This window comes from Drosophila kikkawai, chromosome 3L (assembly GCF_030179895.1).
Source record: "Drosophila kikkawai strain 14028-0561.14 chromosome 3L, DkikHiC1v2, whole genome shotgun sequence".
In the NCBI taxonomy this organism is placed as follows: Eukaryota; Metazoa; Arthropoda; class Insecta; order Diptera; family Drosophilidae; genus Drosophila; species Drosophila kikkawai.
The window spans coordinates 6,164,267-6,187,481 of NC_091730.1; the positions used below are offsets into that span (position 1 = coordinate 6,164,267).

The following is a 23,215-nucleotide window of genomic DNA, read 5'->3' on the forward strand; positions in this document are numbered from 1 at the left end:
CTGGGATTTAATTTAATTTATTTATTATTTAATTCGGATTGCTTATCTGTGTTAGTTTTTAGTAGGTTTACTAATCTGCATGATTCATTTAAAATGTTTGCGATATTTTTTAATCTTAAAAAAAAACATTTTTGAATATTTTGTTTATTAGCATTTTAAAGGAGAATTAAAGTATACATTTGTACATATGTATATGACATTTTATCGAGTTAAAAAAGTATCTGCTGAGTATCTAGTCTGGAAACTAAAAGCTTCTAACAGCGTCTTAAGTTAAAAACTAATATAATTGTTATACCCTTGCAGGGCTTTATATTTAGAGTCAGAAGCTTAATAGTTATAAAGTTCATTTTTCATATGGGGTTGTATCGGTCAAATTTTAAATTTAGTATGCAGATCTATTAAGCTTATAGAAAAGCTTTCCGAATGGAAATCAATGCATTTTTGGCTTGGTTATCATAAATTTCATCCTATACAAGCTTCGGCCACACGAAGTTTAATTTCTTTGTCGTTTTTAATTTATTTTAGATGATGAGTTTAACATTCTTCTAATTCTAATGCCCTCCCTAAAGTGTTGCTCATCTTCAGAGTTTGGAAGACCTTTTTGTAAATGCCAATATATTTGTATATAGCTACATTTATAAACATATATACATATACATATATTTAATAGTATATTGAAGAGTAACACAACAACAGAGGTTGAATAATATCCGACTCGTAATTATGGGTTTTGAATGGTTGGGTTACAACACACGAGCTTTGGGCCGGCGGCCATTCTTTTTGGACTTTGTTTTACTCTTGGTTTCCTTTTTCTTCACCTGACAGTTGGCAATCTTGGGATAGTCGCAGCGCGAGGAAGCGACATTGAAATGTAGGCCCACAGGACAGTCCATGACCAGAAACATCATATTGCTGCAGAGGAGAAACTTGCCGCAATCGCTCTGATGTGCAGCTAGGGAATTCTCCTTATCCTCTGGGCACAGTCCCCCCGTGACGGCAGGCTTGTCCAACATATTGATATCCTGACCACCGGCGGAACACTTGGCTTCCGATGCCTTCATACAAATTCTTCGCGTTGGACTAAAGTGCTGTTGGGCAGGACAAGACCGAAGACGGGGCTTTTTTGACTTGCACACATAGTATTCCCCACACGATCCCTTTTTGATCAGCATTACGCCATCCTTTTTACCCAAGCATATTCTCTGGGATATATCCGAAAGTTCTGTCTCCTGGATTACAGGTGGCTTTGTAGACTTAACCGTTACTGGAGCATCAGTTTGGTATGTCTCCTCAGAGTCCTCCTCACTATTTGAGCTCGATTCGTCGCTGCTTTTGTTATCCTTGGCATCAAAGATGCATTCCACCTTGTCGGCCGCATCGCAGTGCAAAGTTATTGGATTGAATAAGGTACCAGGGTCGCAGGATCCAACCACTGCTTTTCCATCTGCACACACATAGTATCCGGAACACGTTCCAAAAATGGGCAAGAGTCCGCCGTTTTTACCATCGCAAATAGAAGTTTTGAAAGCAAATCCATCCTATAAAAGGAAGCTTAAATAAATCGGATGATATGGCAAGGCTCCTTTTTACATACTTGAGACAGAGCCAGTGTTCTTTCTTGGAGTGTACAAATCGCCAAGAGCAGTCCGAAAAGCTTCATATTGTCGCTATCGAGTCTTTAATCGAACTGAAACTTTCCATTCATTGAACGCCGTTTTTATAGACTATCAATGATGAGAAATTTGCATGATTTGCCAATATGTAAAGTGTTCAACACTTGATTGTATCGTTCGAATGTGATAGGTGCTCGAGTACGAGTACTATCTACATTTTCTTACTGAGAATTGATAAGGGTTCATATAAAACATATGTAAGGTTTGATAAAAACATGACAATGTATGTATATATGTATTTAGTGGGAAATATCTGCACACAGACCAAGGTTCAAGATCTTTTGGGGTGGCACAGGGAAAATCTTAAATTTTAAATAATATTTTATTATTTTTATTTATTATTTATTACTTATGATTTATTATACATATACTCAAAATAAATGAGTATTATCGAAGAAAATCATAAAGTTAAATGTCTTAAAGGGATCTTGGTTCACTTTATTTTGCAAAGCCTAAAAGTAGGTGAGACTAAATCGAGTTTTTTGCGTTGTCTAGAGAAGGAATGCTTATAGGTGTCACCTAGTTGTACTTCTCTGATATCTCACTGAACCTAATTGGAAAGAAAACGAGGCAGATTATCATGGTTCTTTATTAAAAATCTTATTGTCTATTTCCTTGTTGTGCCGTTTTTTCTCAGAGCTTCTAGTCATGTGTTATCAATGTGTATTAGTCATTATCAATGAAGAAGAACCACTGAACGTTGGTTGAGATTGGCAGGCATTTATCAAATATTTGTGCTTAAGAATTACCAAAAAATGTAGTAAGAGCTCAGTTAATTCCAGACCGTAGAACCACCAGCACACGCGTTTATTTCAAAAGTAAATAAATATTTAAAAAGAATTTTTTTTGTGGGCAATAAACCATGACAATGCCAGGTAAACACTTACATGTTTCGATCAGTTATAAAAATAGAGTAAAATGTATTTTTTTATATATAGCCTGGAAGTACTTCCTTATCATTGGTTGGCTTTTGGCAACAACTTCTGGCGACCCTCTCGAAATGGATTCCTCTTTTTGTTCCACCTTATCGAATGGATATTATGAATATCCCTACGACTGCGGGGCTTATATTTGGTGCAATGATTCCTGTGCTGATTTGGAGTACTGCCCCGATGGAAAACTCTTCAACAGTCCCCTGCACATATGCGATACACCAGAAGCTGTGAAATGCACTCCTTTGCCAAACCCCGCAAATCCTTGTAAGGATGAGTCCAATCATACCATACTTCCTTCTGCTTTGAGCTGTAGCGAGTTTATCGTGTGCTTAAATGGACAAAGTGAAGAAAAACAATGTCCAGGAGAACTGCTTTTCAATCCGGATTTAAAAATTTGCGATTTTAAAGATAATGTCGTGTGTTTTGGTGATCAAACTACTCAAGATGAACATGAAACAACAACAACTACCGAAGAACCCTTCACAGAGTGTGAGGGCCAAAAGCTAGGAGCTATGTTTCCAGACATTCGAAATTGTCAGCAATATTATTACTGCTGGGGCAACGACTCGTACAGTATTTTTCCATGTCCCGTTGACAATTGGTTTAATCTGAAAAGCGGCAACTGCGGGCCTGATATCTCGCCGGAAGCGTGTCGCGAAGTTGTTACCACCAGCCCACCTTTGACAACTGTTGCCACCACAACAACTGTAAGTGACAAGGAGAATCCCTGCGCAGATCAGGAACTGGGAGCTAGCTTTCCTTTGCAATCCGACTGCCAGCAGTACCTGCTTTGCCTCGGTGGCGGTAAATCAACGACTGCCAAGTGTCCGGTTAATGCATGGTTCGATCCAGATACCGGTGACTGTGGGCCAAATGTATCACCTACCGCTTGCCTTGATGCCTTCACTACTAGCACCACCGTAACCACAACAAAGAGTTCGGAGGATGTTTGTGCGGATCAGGAACTAGGCGCCTCCTATCCTTTAGTAACGAATTGTCAGCAATATATACTGTGCATGGGAGACGGAAAGTCCACGGTGGCCAATTGTATATACAATGGCTTTTATGATCCTCAAACCGGCAATTGCGGTCCCGAAGTGTCACCAACGGCGTGCAAGGAAACTGGAGTTTCCACTGAATCGTCGACAAGTGAAGCTTCCACAACGCCTTCTCCCACAACACCTTTACCCACAATATCAACAACTTTACCTATAGATACCACGACTAATCCGGCAGATATTTTGGGAATATGCTCTGGTCATGGCGAGGATTACTATGCCACCTATCCCGATGAATGTAGCAAGTACATAGCTTGCGCTCAGCCTGTGCCAATAGCGTTTTACTGCCCGCAAAGTTTGTTCTTCAACGAGGCTCTTCAGAAATGTGTAGAGTGGGAGTCGAGTGACTGTCCTAAAGGAGAAACCACAACTCTATCGCCAGGACTAACGACACCAGCGCCGGAGGTTTCGCTCTGCTTTAATAATTCCGGCCAAAACTTGCCATATCTAGATAATTGTCAATGGTTCATACGATGTGTAGACGACTCCTCTTACATGATGGGCATTTGCAGCTTGGGAGAGTTTTTCGATCCACTGACTGGAGAATGTGGTTCAGATGTTTCACCCGATGCTTGTCGAGAAAACTACAACACCACTACCTCTACCACATCAGTTACAGATACCACTGAGAGCTCTACCACTGCAGTTACCCCAAGTACTCCCAGCACAGAAATCCATCCATGCGAAGGCGTGCCAAATGGAAAGCTAGTTCCCTATCCGGATGATTGCACCAAGTTTATAGCCTGTGTTCAACCTTACCCTCTGGTCTATGACTGTGTAGTTGGTCAGGAGTTTAGTGCCGCCTTAGAAAGATGTATGGCTCCGTGGTATGCAAATTGCTCTATTATTCTTACGACTACACAAACACCTTTGACATCAACCACTGAAGCTGAGGATACGACCTTGCCTAACAGCTTTTGTGATGATAAAAGCGAGGGAACTCTGGTTCCTTATCCCAACAACTGCAGCAAGTACATAGTATGTCAAGAACCTATTCCAGTAGGTTTTGCCTGTCCAGAAGATGAAGAATTCAGTCCCATTGATTTTATTTGCATGGATGCGCAGCTCGCTAAATGTAATTCCACAGGATATCGCCTTCATTCACCTGATCTTGGGTTTTTTAGTCATGTTTTTAAAGCGATTTCAAGCTTTTCTTTTGATTTTTAATGCAATGTAACTTTATTTAAATACACAAAATAATACAAAAATACAAATGAATATTCAAGAGTTAAAACCATTTTAGTTTCACTGGCAGCCAGCGCTTGATACACTGCAGGATAGTGTGATGGGAGTCCAATACAAGTTACCGGGACAGGTAAGCACCGTTGCAGTTGGTCCGCAATTGATAAACTTGTGACAGTCGCCAGGATATGGAATGTAGGCATTGGTCAAACTATTCCCGCACAAAGCATTTGGATCAATTGGCAGGGGAGCCGCAATAGTCCCGTCATAAGGAGGTGGAGTAGCAGCAGGACCATTTGGCCACATGGGAGTTCCAGGGCTTACAGGAGGAAATGACGGAACTGGAATTACGACTCCGCAGTTGGAAAATTGAGGCGCTACACAACTCTGATATTGGTCACTCCATTGAAGGTCATCCTCACAGCGAAGGACTCTAGTTACATAGAAGCGACTACAGTCGCCGGGGAAAGAGCTATATTGCACTGAAGGAACAGGACTGACAGGATTAAAGGGATTAATTGGATTGGCAGGCTCATCGGGCTGGCAGTTGGAGTACTCCTTGTAGTCGCAGCGGTAGGTCAACTGGCTCCAGTACAAGTTAGCCGGACACTGATGCTCATAAGCCTGTCCATTCTGGCAGGTGTAGTACTTGCGGCAGTCGTTGGCGTAAGGCAGCATTACCACATGATTGGGATCATCCGGTAGTGGGCATTTTTGAATGGGCGTGGCAGGCTATTACGAAGGATTTGCTTTTAGTTAAGACCTAAGGATATTCAAGGGATAACTTACTATCACAGGGTACTGCTGGCACTTAACAATGGACAAGACAGCCATTAAAGCCAAGAGTCGAAAAGCTGGTCCTTGCAACACTGGAATTATATTTATTATTATTAATAATACTACTGGATTTTTCTTTCTTAAAAACATTTCTTACTTTTGATAGCGTCCAGAGATGAGCTCGTTGTAAAAGTGAATGTTCTACACAGTCTTAAACGCCGCTTTTTATACTCAGTTTATTTCGAGTTTTGTTATCACCATAAAGTAATACTTGGGTTTTATTTATCGAATAAATGTCTTCGCGAACAAATAAACTTTGAGCCTTTATTCTAGGTAATTCCCTGATTGATAATCTAAACAAAGATTATTTTAATGCCAATGTTTATCCATCACTCAATGTTAAGTTCTTCACAGTAGCCAGTTCATCTTCAGGTTGAATAATATTAGTTTATTATGGGAATACTTCACAATGTAGAAATCTTGGTTTTTTAATCATAAATATATTTAAAAAATTAATATTTAATTAAGAGCTTGATGTTAAAACCACTTGACCGGACATATAATTTTTTCAAGGCCAAATCAGATACAGAAAGTCAATAATCGGTATCAATATGTCAATAATTTTGAGGGACTACCAAGGGTTTATAAATACCTGACAATTGCAGAGTTTCTTTCAGATGATCAGAGTCTTTACATTAAAAAGTATACCAAGATACTTTCAGTATAAGTAATAGTTTCCACCTAATATTCCCTATTTTTCATTAGTGCTTCTCCGAATTTTCCTGTATCTATTTTGTTGTGGAATCTCCATGGCGCAGGCTGTATTAAGGCTGCCTTATCCCAACGACTGTCATCGGTATTACGAAAAGTCCTTGATGAGCTGTCCCCCGAATTTTCACTGGAATGACCTACTCAAGCGATGTGAAATACAAACGCTCGGTGGCTGTGTTTTCAACGATACTCAATGGGATTCTACATCTCCCCCAGTCACCGAAGCTGTCAACTTACCCGCCATTTGTGACAAAAAGCTCGGCCAGTTGATACCATACCCAGGTGACTGCACCCGCTTTATTCACTGCGATTACCTGCCTTTCGTGAAGACATGTCCGCAATATCTGTTCTGGAACTCTCTCCTACTCACCTGTGACAAGATTTGCGTTTAGGAAAAGATTTTCTATGTTTTGGTTTGTGGTTTGTTATTAAATATTAATTACAGTTTGCAAAACGTACAAATTATTCAAAGAATGGCAGTGAAAATCTAAAATTATTTGCGAAAAACACTTAAATGCTTATAAACACGCTGCATCAAAATACAAATAGGTGTTTGTTTGTAGATGGTTAAGCTGTTCTACAAATTGAGCCCCTTTGGAACTGATCTACTATAATATGGGTGGGTTGGCGTGTTCAAGGTCTGTGGCATCATCTGCTCCTTTAGCACTTGCCATTGGCCGGTGCCTTTGGGCGGCAGATTTTGCTCCTTCCGTTCGCACCATAAACAATGTTGCACGAGAAGGTAAAGTACCCGCACGTCGATGACTTGGTGTAGTACGTCGACTGGAAGTTCTTATTCTCCTGCGGCGGGTTCTTGCTATTGTCCATGCTGCCAGTCACCGACTTGGTTACAGTGACATAGCTGTCTGGAGCACGTTGTGTTGGCTTGTCGCCCCGAATAGGGCCCTCGCCATCAGTGTCAGCAGTGATTTCAACCTTGTTGGTGGGGTGCAGCTCCAAGGCCTTGGTGTGGAACTTCTTTTGCACATTGACAGTGCCTCGGAATCCTGGAGGAATGGCCTCGGTTGTGGAGGGTACGGTGTAGGTATTGACCTTGCCGTTCTGCTTCTGGACGACTTGGTACTTATCCCCTGCCGTTGGTGCCACCACAGCCTTTTGTGTCTGCGTGGGTGAGGACTGTGTGTAGGCCTGTGGCTCTGGTGTGGCCTCTGGCTTGACTATGTTCGCCGGCTTGGGACTTTCCTCCAACTTGACCGGCTTTTCGTTGTAGTACTCATCTTCATCATACTCATCCGCCTCGTTTTCGTCCTCGTCTTCGTACTGAGAAGGCTCTGCCGGTTCCTGCTTATCATCCTTGACGGTTTCTTCCTTGGGTTTTGTGGACTTGAGTTGCAGCTCGGGGAGTCGTTCGGATTCGTCAGTGAGGGCTGGTCCGCTATAGACGGCATCAGCACGATCAGTAACACTAAAAATAGGATTTAAGATCCTTTATTTTCCTTCTAAACATTCCTCCTTTTGATTTACTCACGCATTGCCATTGTTGCCAAACTGACTTATGGTGTTAAACAGTTCTCGGTTTTGTTCTCTGTAAGAAGCCACTTGCTCCTTGGTTCCCGATGCGGACTGTGCGGCTCCATGGTAGGAAACTCCAAAACTGCAATTTGAACCAAATTAATAAACCCTTTAAAGAGTCCTTGCTCTTAAGTTACCTGGATGTTCCATGAATTTGTGAGCTACTCTGACTAGAGTGGGCACCGGACGAGGATGAAGCCTGGCCGCCACCGTTAGCAGCCGGCGGATTAGCTTCTTGACCGGGACGGAACCCAATCTGAGCTTGCGAGGACGTTTGACCAGGTCCGCTTGACTGAGCATCGGCCAGACCACCCTTGTCGTTAGCATGCACTTCGCTCTGGCTCTGTTGGATAATACCTCCGCTCTGCGAGGAGGCCTTGGTGCCGCCATCCTTGCCTACCTGCACCTGCGCCTGCGATTGGGCGGGACCGCCTGAGCCCTGCGACTGGCTTACCGCTCCATCCGCGTTTCCTGTCACCTGAGCACTGGCCGCTCGATCCGCATCCGATGTCATAGCACTGGCGCTGAAGGTGCCGCCCGAGCTGTAGGTGCCAGACACCTGGGTCTTGGCTGTTCCGCCGTTCTTCTTGCCTTGAGCACTGGCGGAGGCCTGTCCATCTCCAATGGTCGATTCTGCTTGGGAGAAGGCGTCGTCAACTCCCACGACACCAGAAGCACCAGGAACACCTGCAAGTAATTAATAAAAACCTGGCCAAGACTTTCAAGATGCTCCAGCTTACCAACGCCACCTCCAACGCCACCAGCTCCGCCGGTGCCAGGAGCTCCACCTGTTCCAGCTGTATAACGTCCCGGTGCTCCAATTTGACTGCCGCCACCAGGCAGTACCGCTTGTCCTCCTGTCTGCGGTCCGTAACCAGGTTGACCTGAACCGAAGTCTCCCGTACCTGGCGCACCCGGCTGACTGCCGTAAGCTCCAGGTTGTCCGCCAGCGCCTCCTCTCTGACCATCCGCTCCTGTTTGGGATCCGTAACCAGGCTGTCCGCCACCGATTCCTGTCTGTCCACCAACTCCTGGTTGCGCTCCGTATCCGGGCTGTCCTCCTCCGATTCCTGTCTGGCCACCAACTCCTGGCTGCGCTCCGTATCCGGGCTGTCCTCCTCCGATTCCTGTCTGGCCACCAACTCCTGGCTGCGCTCCGTATCCGGGCTGTCCTCCTCCGATTCTTGTCTGGCCACCAACTCCTGGCTGCGCTCCGTATCCGGGCTGTCCTCCTCCGATTCCTGTCTGGCCACCAACTCCTGGTTGGACTCCATAGCCGGGAGTTCCTGTCTGGCCACCAACTCCTGGCTGCGATCCGTATCCGGGCTGTCCTCCTCCGATTCCTGTCTGGCCACCAACTCCTGGCTGCGCTCCGTATCCGGGCTGTCCTCCTCCGATTCCTGTCTGGCCACCAACTCCTGGTTGGACTCCGTATCCGGGCTGTCCTCCTCCGATTCCTGTCTGGCCACCAACTCCTGGTTGGACTCCATAGCCGGGAGTTCCTGTCTGGCCACCAACTCCTGGCTGCGATCCGTATCCGGGCTGTCCTCCTCCGATTCCTGTCTGGCCACCAACTCCTGGCTGCGCTCCGTATCCGGGCTGTCCGCCACCGATTCCTGTCTGTCCACCAACTCCTGGCTGCGCTCCGTATCCGGGCTGTCCTCCTCCGATTCCTGTCTGTCCACCAACTCCTGGTTGCGCTCCGTATCCGGGCTGTCCTCCTCCGATTCCTGTCTGGCCACCAACTCCTGGTTGGACTCCATACCCGGGAGTTCCTGTCTGGCCACCAACTCCTGGCTGCGATCCGTATCCGGGCTGTCCTCCTCCGATTCCTGTCTGGCCACCAACTCCTGGCTGCGCTCCGTATCCGGGCTGTCCTCCTCCGATTCCTGTCTGGCCACCAACTCCTGGCTGCGCTCCGTATCCGGGCTGTCCTCCTCCGATTCCTGTCTGGCCACCAACTCCTGGTTGGACTCCATAGCCGGGAGTTCCTGTCTGGCCACCAACTCCTGGCTGCGATCCGTATCCGGGCTGTCCTCCTCCGATTCCTGTCTGGCCACCAACTCCTGGCTGCGCTCCGTATCCGGGCTGTCCGCCACCGATTCCTGTCTGTCCACCAACTCCTGGCTGCGCTCCGTATCCGGGCTGTCCTCCTCCGATTCCTGTCTGGCCACCAACTCCTGGCTGCGATCCGTATCCGGGCTGTCCTCCTCCGATTCCTGTCTGGCCACCAACTCCTGGCTGCGCTCCGTATCCGGGCTGTCCTCCTCCGATTCCTGTGTGTCCACGAACTCCTGGTTGCGATCCGTATCCGGGCTGTCCTCCTCCGATTCCTGTCTGGTCACCAACTCCTGGCTGCGATCCGTATCCGAGCTGTCCTCCTCCGATTCCTGTCTGGCCACCAACTCCTGGCTGTGCTCCGTATCCGGGCTGTCCTCCTCCGATTCCTGTCTGGCCCCCAACTCCTGGTTGGACTCCATAGCCGGGAGTTCCTGTCTGGCCACCAACTCCTGGCTGCGATCCGTATCCGAGCTGTCCTCCTCCGATTCCAGTCTGTCCACCAACTCCTGGCTGCGATCCGTATCCTGGCTGTCCTCCTCCGATTCCTGTCTGGCCACCAACTCCTGGTTGGACTCCATAGCCGGGAGTTCCTGTCTGGCCACCAACTCCTGGCTGCGATCCGTATCCGAGCTGTCCTCCTCCGATTCCTGTCTGGCCACCAACTCCTGGCTGCGATCCGTATCCGGGCTGTCCTCCTCCGATTCCTGTCTGGCCACCAACTCCTGGCTGCGATCCGTATCCTGGCTGTCCTCCTCCGATTCCTGTCTGGCCACCAACTCCTGGTTGGACTCCATAGCCGGGAGTTCCTGTCTGGCCACCAACTCCTGGCTGCGATCCGTATCCGAGCTGTCCTCCTCCGATTCCTGTCTGGCCACCAACTCCTGGCTGCGCTCCGTATCCGGGCTGTCCTCCTCCGATTCCTGTCTGGCCACCAACTCCTGGCTGCGCTCCGTATCCGGGCTGTCCTCCTCCGATTCCTGTCTGGCCACCAACTCCTGGTTGGACTCCATAGCCGGGAGTTCCTGTCTGGCCACCAACTCCTGGCTGCGATCCGTATCCGGGTTGTCCTCCTCCGATTCCTGTCTGTCCACCAACTCCTGGCTGCGATCCGTATCCGGGCTGTCCTCCTCCGATTCCGGTCTGGCCACCAACTCCTGGTTGGACTCCATAGCCGGGAGAACCGTATCCGGGTTGTCCGCCAGCTGTTCCTGTCTGTCCACCAACTCCTGGCTGCGATCCGTATCCGGGCTGTCTTCCTCCGATTCCTGTTTGGCCACTAACTCCTGGTTGCGATCCGTATCCGGGCTGTCCTCCTCCGATTCCTGTCTGGCCACCAACTCCTGGCTGCGATCCGTATCCTGGCTGTCCTCCTCCGATTCCTGTCTGGCCACCAACTCCTGGTTGGACTCCATAGCCGGGAGATCCGTATCCGGGTTGTCCGCCAGCGCTTCCAGTCTGTCCACCAACTCCTGGCTGCGCTCCGTACCTGGGCTGTCCTCCTCCGATTCCTGTCTGGCCACCAACTCCTGGCTGTGCTCCGTATCCGGGCTGTCCTCCTCCGATTCCTGTCTGGCCACCAACTCCTGGTTGGTCTCCATAGCCGGGAGTTCCGTATCCTGGTTGTCCGCCAGTGGTTCCTGTTTGACCACCAACTCCTGGCTGTCCGCCAGTGGCTCCTGTCCGACCGCCATAGCCGGGAGTTCCGTATCCTGGTTGACCGGCAGCGGCTCCTGTCTGACCACCAACTCCTGGCTGCCCACCAGTGATTCCTGTCTGACCACCAGCTCCTGGTTGTCCCCCAGTGGTACCTGTCTGACCACCTAACTCAGTTTGCGTTCCGTAACCGGGAGTTCCGTATCCTGGTTGTCCGCCAGTGGTTCCTGTTTGACCACCAACTCCTGGTTGACCGCCAGTGGTTCCTGTCTGACCGCCAACTCCAGGTTGCGTTCCATAGCCGGGAGTTCCGTATCCGGGTTGTCCGGCAGTGGTTCCTGTCTGACCAGGAGTTCCGTAGCCGGGTCGACCGCCGGGCTGGCTTCCGGATCCAGGCTGTCCAGCACCTCCAGTTTGTCTTCCTCCAGGCTGTCCTCCAGGTTGAGTTCCATATCCGGGAGTTCCGCCAGACTGAGGTCCTGATTGTCCTCCACCAATTCCGGTTTGCGTTCCTGTTCCATCTCCAGGTTGACCGCCAAATTGACCTCCAGAGCCCGTTTGTGCCCCATATCCGGGTTGACCACCGGCAGTTCCCTGTGATCCGCCAATTCCCGGCTGTCCCCCATATCCAGGCACTCCGCCGAATCCTGGCTGACCACTGGCACCTGGCTGCCCACCGGCTGTGCCCTGCGCACCTGTTTTAAAATATTTCTTAGATTAAGATGACAACGAAGACGATCTGACATTATACCTCCGCCTGGCAAGCTGATAATGGAATCGGGCCTTCCACCGGCAACACCGGATCCACTGGCGTCGAGTATTCTGCCGGAAGAAGGGTATTCTGTTTGGTAGCCACCACATCCACTGCAGTCTCCTGATGAGAACTGACTCTGGGCCTGGCCCATGCCATGGGTGCCAGCTGAGAAGGACCAAGAGAACAATTATAAAGGTTCTCATCAAACATGGAAGACATGGAGTTTGACTTACAGACAGTTGAGCGAGATCCATTTTCGGTGGCCTCTGCCTCCGCCTTGCCATCCTCCTCGGGCTTGCCGAAGTTTAAGTACTGAGACTGGGTCTGTCCCCTAGAACTGGAGAAGAAGAAGAGTCCACAGGTATTTCAAGTCCTTGAATGGGAAATACCTAAAAACTTACTAGCCTCTGCCGCTTCTCTTTTCTCTCTGAAGGTCGATCGCACTAGCAGCCTCGTCTTCGGTTGCTAGTGATTTTTCCTGTAATTTATTAAAACAATTTAAGTTCAATGCTAATGTCAGCTCTATCACTAAACATGGCTTGTCTGTGTATGTGTGTCCCCAATTCTGGGCTGTTTCCGTAACTGACCTTGGTCAAATTAGGTCTTATCGCCTTCTATTCGAACCGAGTTCATTTGCATTGAACTACTCTAGTTCCATTCAGCCGCTCATGATGGCATATATTTATGTATATGGACACACAACCCCAGACTCCCATCGGATTAATTAACAATTTTTGACACTTACGATGGCAGCTCCATTTGCGCATGTCACGAGGAGCACAACGCCAAGTAGCAGGCCCCAGCGAAAGGGCAACATTTCAATAAATCAAATTCTGAATCCAATCGAAATGCGACGGACGTTGTCTCGACACAACCAGCAAACTGTGAAATGGAATAAAATTGTATTATCAACACATTTTATTAGCTTATACTCCTTCGCTCATCATGGTCTCTGTGTCTGTCACTTTCAGGGGTTATCATTTGTTTTATTTAAAATGAATGAGCACAAATGATTATGCTAAATGCCAAAAAACAAAGTGTATTTGAGTGTATTTTAAAATTTAGAGATGATGTAATCACTGAAGGTGGCTAATATCAATTGAATGGCCTTTTTATTTATTTAGTTGTATTTATTTACTTTATATTTTTGATATTATATTTTTTATATCTTTAAATATATTTATTTTAAATTTATATTTATTTATTTTATATTTGTTATATATTTATATTTATATGTAAACTAGTCAGTTGTAATCTAAGCTACTGGAAGCTGCGTGGCGTTCGGTTATTCTTTTTTTCTTGGAAAAATATGAATACCTAAGATATTTAATTATTAATTATAAATTTTCGTGCCATATTAGTGGGCGATTTAAAACATTTCGAAAATTATTATATAATATTCCATAAAACATATTAAAAGATATATCTTTGTAAAAGATATTCTATGTATAATATTTATGTGTAATCCACCGATTTGTATTATTGATGTTGGATTTAGTCTTAATAAATTTTCTCGTTCGATGGTTAAATTTTCTGTGAGTGTTTGTTTTTATATACTCGTATATATAAGCATTAATTATATTTTTCACACACACTTAATGGATATTTTGTAAAATATCCTTTAATAAAATTCCACAATACACACTTGATCTTTAAATTGACGATTAAATAGTTCACTTGTTATGTGGACTTGTATGTATTTTTATTGTCTTGTCTTTATTTCTCTTTAATCCTTCATTTTTCTGCATTTAGCTTGGAGTATCCTTGCTTGGATTGTTTTTTATTTCAAAGTCCACATACTTCTTCGCCTGCGTGTGTTAGGATTCCAAGGGAGATTTTCCGATTTGCTTCCGATCGCGACAACTGCTGGATTGCGAATAACGCTGGCCTATCCGAGCATCAAAACTCTAGAGCTTGAGTAGAACTCAAATTCATTGAAGGCGAGCAATTTCCAATACATTTGCATTTAGCCAGCAGAAGCATGAATATTTATGTAGGACTCACACAACCTCAGGGTGCTGGTATCTGCCTTATCGCACATACAACACACACGCACACACAACACCCCTCAGAGACGGACCAGGGCACTTAGAGCCGCGAGCTGCGAGCTACGAGCTCCGAGCTTGGAGCTCGTCGCCAGTGCCATTCATTCGAGTGTCTATTCCATTACGTATCAGCGCTTTGATCGTGTCAATCGATCACTTGGTCGCCTGGCAATGGAAGGGGAAGCGATGTTTCTGTGGGCATTACAACATCATCGTCTTCGCCAACGGATGGGGGAGACTTTTGACCCATTTTAAGGAAATGTGCTGGCATTTATTAGCATATAAAGATACGCAATTGTATATCTCATAGATACATTTTCAAGTGTGTCCTCACTTTGGCTTATATTCTTTTCAAGTCTCTGGTGAGCGTATTTTTGCTGTTTCCCATCCCCAAGGAACCTATTTTATTGGCGAGAGGCTTTATTTTGATTCCGACGGAAGTGATTCTGCCTTGATAACCTTTGAAACTCAAAAATTTCGCTTTATGGTTAGACAGTCCATCGTCATATCTATATATAGATCAGCCTTTCCAAGCTCCCATCCCATGTTGAGTCCGGTTATTTTCTTATCTCTGAATGCTTCTAACAAGCCATGTGTTTGAATTGAAGTCAAGCATTAAATATTTAATTTTTAAAGGCCCAACGACTGTATGGGGTATGTTTCAAGGCTAGTAATATTTTTAATTAAAGCCTAGTTTGATAAGATCACGAAAAAAAATGCGTAGGAATTTTCTATGCCAAGCTTCCGACCCTACGGATACCGTTTGCCTGAGATTTCTAATGATAATAATTTTGCAAATAAATAAAAATCATATCTGGAATGTTTAGAAAGTTTATAAAACACAATTGGGCTATAATATAAAGCAGGGACTTGTGGTCCTGCCAGCTGTTTGTATGCTGAATATACCTTTAATTTCTTTGCTAAATGGGTATATACAAATGTTCAATGTATTTATGCATATTGAAATAAATTTGCCTGCAGCCAAAAAGCAAATCTATTCAGAACATCTTTGCACGACTAATTAAAATTGGAACGTTTTAGAATTGGTGCCTTTTAATAGGCTTGTTCGGTATTTTACTTTCAGTCAAAAGCTAACAAATCAGGCTGCCTTTCTTGTTAAATTTCCATCGCTTTATTAATTGAGAAAAATTGTAATACCAAAACAAAAACAATACAAGGTTCTCTATTATTGGGTCTCCGTCTCCAAGTGATAAAGCATCGAATGTGGTCATGTCTGCATGGGTTCTGTAAGGCATAAAACTATTAATTTTACTATATTTAAATAAATTAATCAAGAATATTCCAGACCTTCATTTATTGACAGAATCGTTTTGACTTTTCGCATACTGCCTTAATGGGGTTCCAGTAAAGATCTAAATCACAGCTCATCAGAACTCCCCTCGTGCCGAAACACTTGACATATTTGGAGCAGTCGCCAGGGTAAGCATCGAAAAGCGTGCCTGCTGCACAAGAAATCGATTCACTTGCTCGCTCATAGTTGCAGTGCTTATTCGACCAAACACATGACTTTATATCTTGGTTCCAATACAGGTTATCCGGACACTTCTTTTCAACTGGCTCGCCATTATTGCATTGAAAGAATATGGTACAGTCCGTTGGGTGAGCCACAAAGTCCACTCCAGGACCGCACACCTTCTCTTCGGGTTTCTCATTTTCTTCGGTACTATAACAGAGGGATGGGTCATCAGAGCAACGGTTTGCCTTGTAGTCCCAATACAGATTGCCGGCACACTCAAAGTTATATTCAATTCCGTTTCCACACTGAATGAATTTGTGGCAATTAGTTGGATGGGGAAGAAATTGATGTCCGCTATCACAAGAAAGAGGTGGCAATGTTGAGTCAGTGGTTGCAGACGATGAAGTTACTTCAGAGCTAGAAGACGACTCAGTAGCTGCTGTACTCGTCGATATGGACGGAGATGGACTCCATTCCGACGAGGATGACGCTTCAGTGCTGCTCTCCGGAGCTACAGAAGTCGACGTCACTGGTACGGTTGTCTCTGGCGCTTTCGTCGGCGGATCCGCTGTCGGTGTCGTACTTTCCTGTTTACCTGTGGAGGATGTCTCAGGAGGTGCTGTTGAAGAATCTGGAATCGAAGTTGTCGAAGGAACTTCAGTTGATGGATCCTCCGTCGTCGTACTTCCGTCTTTGGCAGTGGTGGAATCTTCTGTCGTCATTTTCTCTGGAGCAGAAGTTGAAGAATCTTGTGAAGCTGTGGTACTTTCATCTGGAATCTTAGGAGTTGTCACTGGAACCTCAGTTGATTGATCCTCCGTCGTCGTCTTTATTTCATCCTCTGCTGTGGTGGAATCTTCAGGCGTCGTTGTCTCAGGAGCTGCAGTAGTTGCTTCTGAAGGCTCAGTAGATGGATCATCCTCAGCCGTGGTAGAATCCTCATCCGTCGTTGTCTCGGGAGCCGCTGTAGATGTCTCTGGAGCTGCAGTGGATGTCACTGGAGCCTCAGTTGATGGATCCTCTGTCGTCGTCTTTATTTCATCCTCAGCCGTGGTGGAATCCTCAGCCGTCGTTGTCTCAGGAGCTGCTGTAGTTGTCTCTGGGGCCTCAGTAGATGAATCCTCCGTCGTCGTCTTTATTTCATCCTCTGCCGTGGTGGAATCCTCAGCCGTCGTTGTCTCAGGAGCTGCAGTAGTTGTCACTGGAGCCTCAGTAGATGGATCCTCCGTCGTCGTTTTTATTTCATCCTCAGCCGTGGTGGAATCCTCAGCCGTCGTTATCTCAGGAGCTGCAGTAGTTGTCACTGGAGCCTCAGTAGATGGATCCTCCGTCGTCGTTTTTATTTCATCCTCTGCCGTGGTGGAATCCTCAGCCGTCGTTGTCTCAGGAGCTGCAGTAGTTGTCTCTGGGACCTCAGTAGATGGATCCTCCGTCGTCGTCTTTATTTCATCCTCTGCCGTGGTGGAATCCTCAGCCGTCGTTGTCTCAGGAGCTGCAGTAGTTGTCTCTGAAGGCTCAGTAGATGGATCCTCCGTCGTCGTTTTTATTTCATCCTCAGCCGTGGTGGAATCTTCAGGCGTCGTTATCTCAGGAGCTGCAGTAGTTGTCTCTGGGGCCTCAGTAGATGGATCCTCCGTCGTCGTCTTTATTTCATCCCCTGCTGTAGTGGAATCTTCAGGCGTCGTTGTCTCAGGAGCTGCTGTAGTTGTCTCTGGGGCCTCAGTAGATGGATTCTCCGTCGTCGTTTTTATTTCATCCTCTGCCGTGGTGGAATCCTCAGCCGTCGTTGTCTCAGGAGCTGCAGTAGTTGTCTCTGGGCCCTCAGTAGATGAATCCTCCGTCGTCGTTTTTATTTCATCCTCTGCCGTGGTGGAATCCTCAGCCGTCGTTGTCTCAGGAGCTGCTGTAGTTGTCTCTGAAGGCTCAGTAGATGGATCCTTAGTCGTCGTTTTTATTTCATCCTCTGCTGTGGTGGAATCCTCAGCCGTCGTTGTCTCAGGAGCTGCAGTAGTTGTCTCTGGGACCTCAGTAGATGGATCCTCCGTCGTCGTCTTTATTTCATCCTCTGCCGTGGTGGAATCCTCAGCCGTCGTTGTCTCAGGAGCTGCAGTAGTTGTCTCTGAAGGCTCAGTAGATGGATCCTCCGTCGTCGTTTTTATTTCATCCTCAGCCGTGGTGGAATCTTCAGGCGTCGTTATCTCAGGAGCTGCAGTAGTTGTCTCTGGGGCCTCAGTAGATGGATCCTCCGTCGTCGTCTTTATTTCATCCCTTGCTGTAGTGGAATCTTCAGCCGTCGTTGTCTCAGGAGCTGCAGTAGTTGTCTCTGGGGCCTCAGTAGATGGATCCTCCGTCGTCGTCTTTATTTCATCCTCTGCTGTGGTGGAATCCTCAGCCGTCGTTGTCTCTGGAGCTGCAGTAGTTGTCTCTGGAGGCTCAGTAGATGGATCCTCCGTCGTCGTTTTTATTTCATCCTCTGCCGTGGTGGAATCTTCAGCCGTCGTTGTCTCTGGAGCTGCAGTAGTTGTCTCTGGGGCCTCAGTAGATGGATCCTCCGTCGTCGTTTTTATTTCATCCTCTGCTGTGGTGGAATCCTCAGCCGTCGTTGTCTCAGGAGCTGCAGTAGTTGTCTCTGGGGCCTCAGTAGATGGATCCTGCGTCGTCGTCTTTATTTCATCCTCAGCCGTGGTGGAATCCTCAGCCGTCGTTGTCTCAGGAGCTGCAGTAGTTGTCTCTGGAAGCTCAGTAGATGGATCATCCTCAGCCGTGGTGGAATCCTCAGCCGTCGTTGTCTCAGGAGCTGCTGTAGTTGTCACTGGAGCCTCAGTAGATGGATCCTCCGTCGTCGTTTTTATTTCATCCTCTGCTGTGGTGGAATCCTCAGCCGTCGTTGTCTCTGGAGCTGCAGTAGTTGTCTCTGGAGGCTCAGTAGATGGATCCTCCGTCGTCGTTTTTATTTCATCCTCAGCCGTGGTGGAATCTTCAGGCGTCGTTATCTCAGGAGCTGCAGTAGTTGTCTCTGGGGCCTCAGTAGATGGATCCTCCGTCGTCGTCTTTATTTCATCCCTTGCTGTAGTGGAATCTTCAGCCGTCGTTGTCTCAGGAGCTGCAGTAGTTGTCTCTGGGGCCTCAGTAGATGGATCCTCCGTCGTCGTCTTTATTTCATCCTCTGCTGTGGTGGAATCCTCAGCCGTCGTTGTCTCAGGAGCTGCAGTAGTTGTCTCTGGGGCCTCAGTAGATGGATCCTGCGTCGTCGTCTTTATTTCATCCTCAGCCGTGGTGGAATCCTCAGCCGTCGTTGTCTCAGGAGCTGCAGTAGTTGTCTCTGGAAGCTCAGTAGATGGATCATCCTCAGCCGTGGTGGAATCCTCAGCCGTCGTTGTCTCAGGAGCTGCTGTAGTTGTCACTGGAGCCTCAGTAGATGGATCCTCCGTCGTCGTTTTTATTTCATCCTCAGCCGTGGTGGAATCCTCAGCCGTCGTTATTTCAGAAGCCGCTGTAGTTGTCTCTGGGCCCTCAGTAGATGAATCCTCCGTCGTCGTCTTTATTTCATCCTCTGCTGTGGTGGAATCCTCAGCCGTCGTTGTCTCAGGAGCTGCAGTAGGTGTCTCTGGAGGCTCAGTAGATGGATTCTCTGTCGTCGTCTTTATTTCATCCTCAGCCGTGGTGGAATCCTCAGCCGTCGTTGTTTCAGAAGCCGCTGTAGTTGTCTCTGGGCCCTCAGTAGATGAATCCTCCGTCGTCGTCTTTATTTCATCCTCTGCTGTGGTGGAATCCTCAGCCGTCGTTGTCTCAGGAGCTGCAGTAGTTGTCTCTGGAGGCTCAGTAGATGGATCCTCCGTCGTCGTCTTTATTTCATCCTCTGCTGTGGTGGAATCCTCAGCCGTCGTTGTCTCTGGAGCTGCAGTAGTTGTCTCTGGGGCCTCAGTAGATGGATCCTCCGTCGTCGTCTTTATTTCATCCTCTGCTGTGGTGGAATCCTCAGCCGTCGTTGTCTCTGGAGCTGCAGTAGTTGTCTCTGGGGCCTCAGTAGATGGATCCTCCGTCGTCGTCTTTATTTCATCCTCAGCCGTGGTGGAATCCTCAGCCGTCGTTGTCTCAGGAGCTGCAGTAGTTGTCTCTGGGGCCTCAGTAGATGGATCCTCCGTCGTCGTTTTTATTTCATCCTCTGCTGTGGTGGAATCCTCAGCCGTCGTTGTCTCAGGAGCTGCAGTAGTTGTTTTTGGAAGCTCAGTAGATGGATCATCCTCAGCCGTGGTGGAATCCTCAGCCGTCGTTGTTTCAGAAGCCGCTGTAGTTGTCTCTGGGCCCTCAGTAGATGAATCCTCCGTCGTCGTCTTTATTTCATCCTCTGCTGTGGTGGAATCCTCAGCCGTCGTTGTCTCAGGAGCTGCTGTAGTTGTCACTGGAGCCTCAGTAGATGGATCCTCCGTCGTCGTTTTTATTTCATCCTCAGCCGTGGTGGAATCCTCAGCCGTCGTTGTTTCAGAAGCCGCTGTAGTTGTCTCTGGGCCCTCAGTAGATGAATCCTCCGTCGTCGTCTTTATTTCATCCTCTGCTGTGGTGGAATCCTCAGCCGTCGTTGTCTCAGGAGCTGCAGTAGTTGTCTCTGGGGCCTCAGTAGATGAATCCTCCGTCGTCGTTTTTATTTCATCCTCTGCTGTGGTGGAATCCTCAGCCGTCGTTGTCTCAGGAGCTGCAGTAGTTGTTTTTGGAAGCTCAGTAGATGGATCCTCCGTCGTCGTCTTTATTTCATCCTCTGCTGTGGTGGAATCCTCAGCCGTCGTTGTCTCTGGAGCTGCAGTAGTTGTCTCTGGGGCCTCAGTAGATGGATCCTCCGTCGTCGTCTTTATTTCATCCTCAGCCGTGGTGGAATCCTCAGCCGTCGTTGTCTCAGGAGCTGCTGTAGTTGTCACTGGAGCCTCAGTAGATGGATCCTCCGTCGTCGTTTTTATTTCATCCTCAGCCGTGGTGGAATCCTCAGCCGTCGTTGTTTCAGAAGCTGCTGTAGTTGTCTCTGGGCCCTCAGTAGATGAATCCTCCGTCGTCGTCTTTATTTCATCCTCTGCTGTGGTGGAATCCTCAGCCGTCGTTGTCTCAGGAGCTGCAGTAGTTGTTTTTGGAAGCTCAGTAGATGGATCATCCTCAGCCGTGGTGGAATCCTCAGCCGTCGTTGTCTCAGGAGCTGCTGTAGTTGTCACTGGAGCCTCAGTAGATGGATCCTCCGTCGTCGTTTTTATTTCATCCTCAGCCGTGGTGGAATCCTCAGCCGTCGTTGTTTCAGAAGCCGCTGTAGTTGTCTCTGGGCCCTCAGTAGATGAATCCTCCGTCGTCGTCTTTATTTCATCCTCTGCCGTGGTGGAATCCTCAGCCGTCGTTGTCTCAGGAGCTGCAGTAGGTGTCTCTGGGGCCTCAGTAGATGGATCCTCCGTCGTCGTCTTTATTTCATCCTCTGCCGTGGTGGAATCCTCAGCCGTCGTTGTCTCAGGAGCTGCAGTAGTTGTCTCTGGGGCCTCAGTAGATGGATCCTCCGTCGTCGTCTTTATTTCATCCTCTGCCGTGGTGGAATCCTCAGCCGTCGTTGTCTCAGGAGCTGCAGTAGGTGTCTCTGGGGCCTCAGTAGATGGATCCTCCGTCGTCGTCTTTATTTCATCCTCAGCCGTGGTGGAATCCTCAGCCGTCGTTGTCTCAGGAGCTGCAGTAGTTGTCTCTGGGGCCTCAGTAGATGGATCCTCCGTCGTCGTCTTTATTTCATCCTCTGCCGTGGTGGAATCCTCAGCCGTCGTTGTCTCAGGAGCTGCAGTAGGTGTCTCTGGAGGCTCAGTAGATGGATTCTCCGTCGTCGTCTTTATTTCATCCTCAGCCGTGGTGGAATCCTCAGCCGTCGTTGTCTCAGGAGCTGCTGTAGTTGTCTCTGAAGGCTCAGTAGATGGATTCTCCGTCGTCGTCTTTATTTCATCCTCAGCCGTGGTGGAATCCTCAGCCGTCGTTGTCTCAGGAGCTGCTGTAGTTGTCACTGGAGCCTCAGTAGATGAATCCTCCGTCGTCGTTTTTATTTCATCCTCAGCCGTGGTGGAATCCTCAGCCGTCGTTGTCTCTGGAGCTGCAGTAGTTGTCTCTGGGGCCTCAGTAGATGGATCCTCCGTCGTCGTCTTTATTTCATCCTCAGCCGTGGTGGAATCTTCAGGCGTCGTTATCTCAGGAGCTGCAGTAGTTGTCTCTGGGCCCTCAGTAGATGGATCCTCCGTCGTCGTTTTTATTTCATCCTCTGCTGTGGTGGAATCCTCAGCCGTCGTTGTCTCTGGAGCTGCAGTAGTTGTCTCTGGGGCCTCAGTAGATGGATCCTCCGTCGTCGTCTTTATTTCATCCTCTGCTGTGGTGGAATCCTCAGCCGTCGTTGTCTCTGGAGCTGCAGTAGTTGTCTCTGGAGGCTCAGTAGATGGATTCTCCGTCGTCGTTTTTATTTCATCCTCTGCTGTGGTGGAATCCTCAGCCGTCGTTGTCTCAGGAGCTGCAGTAGTTGTCTCTGGAAGCTCAGTAGATGGATCCTCCGTCGTCGTTTTTATTTCATCCTCAGCCGTGGTGGAATCCTCAGCCGTCGTTGTCTCAGGAGCTACAGTAGTTGTCTCTGGGGCCTCAGTAGATGGATCCTCCGTCGTCGTCTTTATTTCATCCTCTGCTGTGGTGGAATCCTCTGCCGTCGTTGTCGCAGAAGGAGCAGATGAAGAACCCTGTGAAGCCGTAGTACTTTCTTCTGGAATTGCCTCAGTAGATGATTCATCTGTCGTTGTTTGAACCTCATCTTTGGATGTGGTCGAATCCTCTGTTGTCTCTGTCTCCGCACTAGTTTTTATTTCTAGTCCGGTTGAAGAGTGCGTTGTCTGGTTGTCGATAGTTTGTGGGTTTTTATTTTTCTTTGTTTCATAGTTTTAGAGATTGTGTTCGTTCGTTGGTGATTCACTGTTTAAATAATCCACTGATCCACTCTTTGCTCGAAAGCTTGTCTCTTGTAAAGTTAATTCACTCTCTGCTTTTACGTGTATTATTTCACTAAATATAAATACCAATAAAAATCCTATTATTAATTCCGCGCTGGCCAACCTGTTATAATTCATCGTTACTGGATCTCGTATGAGTTTTGCAAAAACATTTGCTCAAATGATACCCGTGCGTCGTGCATTCATATTTATAACCCTTACTGGAGCTCATTCCCATCTTATCGGATCTTTTTCGCGAAGCTCGTTATCTTGAAGAGGAACTCAATTGAGCTGCCGTCTGCTGAAAGCCAATTACTTTGGA

General features: G+C 47.5%; 6 protein-coding genes across 7 annotated transcripts; 2 read left to right on the forward strand and 4 right to left on the reverse strand.

Moving 5' to 3' along the window:
* Positions 1-604: 604 nt before the first annotated feature.
* Positions 605-1,702, reverse strand: obst-G (obstructor-G). Its single transcript, XM_017165599.3, has 2 exons — positions 1,595-1,702; positions 605-1,538 (listed from the first exon to the last, which is right to left on the reverse strand). Exons 1-2 carry the CDS (start codon positions 1,658-1,660, stop codon positions 744-746), a joined length of 861 nt encoding a protein of 286 aa, XP_017021088.1. The 5' UTR covers positions 1,661-1,702; the 3' UTR covers positions 605-743.
* Positions 1,703-2,542: 840 nt separating this feature from the next.
* On the forward strand, positions 2,543-4,833 carry LOC108073773 (chondroitin proteoglycan 1). The gene is made up of 2 exons (XM_070285902.1): positions 2,543-2,548; positions 2,612-4,833. Exon 2 carries the CDS (start codon positions 2,674-2,676, stop codon positions 4,831-4,833), a length of 2,160 nt encoding a protein of 719 aa, XP_070142003.1. The 5' UTR covers positions 2,543-2,548; positions 2,612-2,673.
* Positions 4,834-4,843: 10 nt separating this feature from the next.
* Positions 4,844-6,830, forward strand: LOC108073830 (uncharacterized). Of its 2 annotated transcripts, none has more exons than XM_070285909.1 (2): positions 4,844-4,981; positions 6,391-6,830. In XM_070285909.1, the coding sequence occupies exon 2, from the start codon at positions 6,435-6,437 to the stop codon at positions 6,786-6,788; it is 354 nt and encodes a 117-aa protein (XP_070142010.1). In that variant the 5' UTR covers positions 4,844-4,981; positions 6,391-6,434; the 3' UTR covers positions 6,789-6,830. The 2 variants fall into 2 exon arrangements, with proteins under 2 accessions (XP_070142010.1, XP_017021098.1); XM_017165609.2 differs by lacking the exon at positions 4,844-4,981 and adding an exon at positions 5,282-5,421.
* On the reverse strand, positions 4,912-5,711 carry LOC108073772 (uncharacterized). The gene is made up of 2 exons (XM_017165538.3): positions 5,638-5,711; positions 4,912-5,580 (listed from the first exon to the last, which is right to left on the reverse strand). Exons 1-2 carry the CDS (start codon positions 5,680-5,682, stop codon positions 4,912-4,914), a joined length of 714 nt encoding a protein of 237 aa, XP_017021027.2. The 5' UTR covers positions 5,683-5,711.
* Positions 6,831-7,056: 226 nt separating the features above from the next.
* prc (pericardin) lies at positions 7,057-14,257 on the reverse strand. Its single transcript, XM_017165567.3, has 9 exons — positions 14,198-14,257; positions 13,143-13,279; positions 12,799-12,875; positions 12,631-12,734; positions 12,395-12,562; positions 8,670-12,338; positions 8,067-8,616; positions 7,886-8,011; positions 7,057-7,822 (listed from the first exon to the last, which is right to left on the reverse strand). Exons 2-9 carry the CDS (start codon positions 13,212-13,214, stop codon positions 7,057-7,059), a joined length of 5,532 nt encoding a protein of 1,843 aa, XP_017021056.2. The 5' UTR covers positions 13,215-13,279; positions 14,198-14,257.
* Positions 14,258-15,388: 1,131 nt separating this feature from the next.
* Positions 15,389-23,131, reverse strand: Muc68E (Mucin 68E). The gene is made up of 3 exons (XM_017165537.3): positions 23,116-23,131; positions 15,751-22,772; positions 15,389-15,687 (listed from the first exon to the last, which is right to left on the reverse strand). Exons 1-2 carry the CDS (start codon positions 23,129-23,131, stop codon positions 15,757-15,759), a joined length of 7,032 nt encoding a protein of 2,343 aa, XP_017021026.3. The 3' UTR covers positions 15,389-15,687; positions 15,751-15,756.
* Between the last annotated feature and the right edge of the window lie 84 nt (positions 23,132-23,215).